The 1,946-nt window shown below is 42.3% G+C and overlaps 1 protein-coding gene across 1 annotated transcript; it reads right to left on the bottom strand.

The window, feature by feature from the left end:
- Positions 1–316: 316 nt before the first annotated feature.
- On the bottom strand, positions 317–1,719 carry LOC115186532 (protein S100-A11). The gene is made up of 3 exons (XM_029746148.1): positions 1,586–1,719; positions 1,158–1,288; positions 317–617 (listed from the first exon to the last, which is right to left on the bottom strand). The coding sequence occupies exons 2-3, from the start codon at positions 1,284–1,286 to the stop codon at positions 483–485; spliced, it is 264 nt and encodes an 87-aa protein (XP_029602008.1). The 5' UTR covers positions 1,287–1,288; positions 1,586–1,719; the 3' UTR covers positions 317–482.
- Between the last annotated feature and the right edge of the window lie 227 nt (positions 1,720–1,946).

The following is a 1,946-nucleotide window of genomic DNA, read 5'->3' as shown; positions in this document are numbered from 1 at the left end:
CTTAACAATGGTGTTTTTCTCGTTCTGTCCTACAGCCTCCTGTTCATTTGACAAGAGGTACAACCTCCTGGAAAACACTAGCAGTCTCATTCACAACAGGGCCAGAATAAATTCTGCTTACACACCAAGATTCTAAATTTACACAGACAATGCAGACACAGTCCGATGCCATCACTGCTCTGTGTGTGTGTGTGCAGTATTAGTTTTAGTTTTAGTTTGGCGAGACATAATTATACTCTCAAAACAAGGAGGGAATTCTGGCTGTGACAGAAAGGGAGAGAGAGAAAGAGAGTGAGTAAGGTCAGGTAGTCATAGATACTATAGTTGTAGGATTCATCCATGTTTTTATTTTGCTGGACCAATCCTCCATAGCTTTATGAAGCACTTGACAATTTAGAAACACAACATGGGGATAACCATACCATTAGAATAAGTTATCATTGTAATTATATGGTAGTAACAGAACAAGACATGGAGACATCCTATTGGATAAAGCCGCCGTGTTGATTTGCTAGTCGTCCAATCAGCTGCCAGAACTCCAGGAAGGTGAGCTCTCCATCGTTGTTCTCGTCAATTGAGTCCATGAGTCGGCCGATGACAGCTGGGTCACCAGCGTTCTACAGGGAGGCAATGAGGGCCGTCAGAATCACTAGTTAAGAGGCTTCCTTTCCTCTTCTCAGATTCAGAACCACACTGACTGATCTGATTATGCTTGTCAGAAAAGCCATGTGACGAGAAGAAACCTTTCTACCATCTGAGGTCATGAGAAGGGAACAAGGAAATTAAGCTATTTTCTAGGTGTCACTATTTGGCCATTCTAGAAAGGATGGCGGTACAGCACTTTGCAAGCACAAATACAAATGTCTATTTTAGTATGGCCATACTGATATACCACAGGAGGTAGAGGTTGGAAGGACAAGAGGCATCTGTGCTGTCTATGTCCCCATCTAGAGGAAATGAAGTGGACCAAAAACTGATGTTGTGGCTCACCAACCCTGCTCCTAGAGAGCTAAAGGGTGGACGCTTTTGTTACAGCCCAGCACTAAATCATCAAGCTGAATCAGTTGTATTATAGCTGGACTGGAATAAAAGCCTGTGATCACTGGTTATTATAGTATTACTCAAACGTTACCACAGTATAATTAACATGTAATTACCTTAACGAAGTTGGGGAGTTGTGTTTTGACCAGGCTCTGGAACTCATCTCTGCTCAGTGTGTCTGAGGATCCATCACTTCCAGCAAACGCCTTGAACTGGGACACGAGTACACCAATGGCTGACTCCATCACTGACAGAGAGAGACATGGGAAGAAAGAATGGAGAAGAGGTAGTGTTCTAATGGGACTAAACAGAATGCAATACAGACACAGAGGAGAGGTTATTGAACTGAAAAATCATCTAAATACGTAGATAAAATACTACAGACCAAGTCAAAGACAGCATTGAGAAAAAACAGCAAGTGTTACAGAGGAGGAGAGAAAGAGACGGGAGGACAGGAGAAACATTAAACAGAGAGGGAGATAAAATATAGATGTATATTCAACTTATAGAGAAATATGGAGGGAGATTAGAATGATTAACTCACCTGGACACTGCTGCCGGTGGCTGAGGTGGTGAGTGTGTTGAGGTGGTATGTGTGAAGGCAAGTTTCTCTCTCTCGCTCTCTCTTTCTCTCTTATACTCACCTCCTCTTCATAAAATCAAGCCCCCCCCCTCATCTCTTGTAAATGTTTCTCATGTCATGGCGTCCATTCCATCCACTTCAAGGTTAAGGTGTCTGTAATAGTGTAAGCTAAATTACCCCACACTGACCACTGGTTTCTTTCCATGACGTGATTATTGGATTTATACAACACTGAAAAGCACTCACCTTCAGACAGGAAACCACACGTGTTCATTTAACCATTTATTATTAAAGATTACAATACGTTAGTCTAGGCGTTAGG

Source organism: Salmo trutta, chromosome 3 (assembly GCF_901001165.1).
Source record: "Salmo trutta chromosome 3, fSalTru1.1, whole genome shotgun sequence".
Classification (NCBI taxonomy): domain Eukaryota; kingdom Metazoa; phylum Chordata; class Actinopteri; order Salmoniformes; family Salmonidae; genus Salmo; species Salmo trutta.
This window is presented reverse-complemented; position numbering and strand designations above follow the sequence as displayed.

Excerpts from the sequence above, each read along its gene's own strand:
- LOC115186532 (XM_029746148.1), bottom strand. The coding sequence starts at position 1,286 with ATGGAGTCAGCCATTGGTGTACTCGTGTCCCAGTTCAAGGCGTTTGCT. Across the intron at positions 618-1,157 it reads AACTCCCCAACTTCGTTAAG|AACGCTGGTGACCCAGCTGT; the intron begins GTAATTACATGT and ends GCCTCCCTGTAG.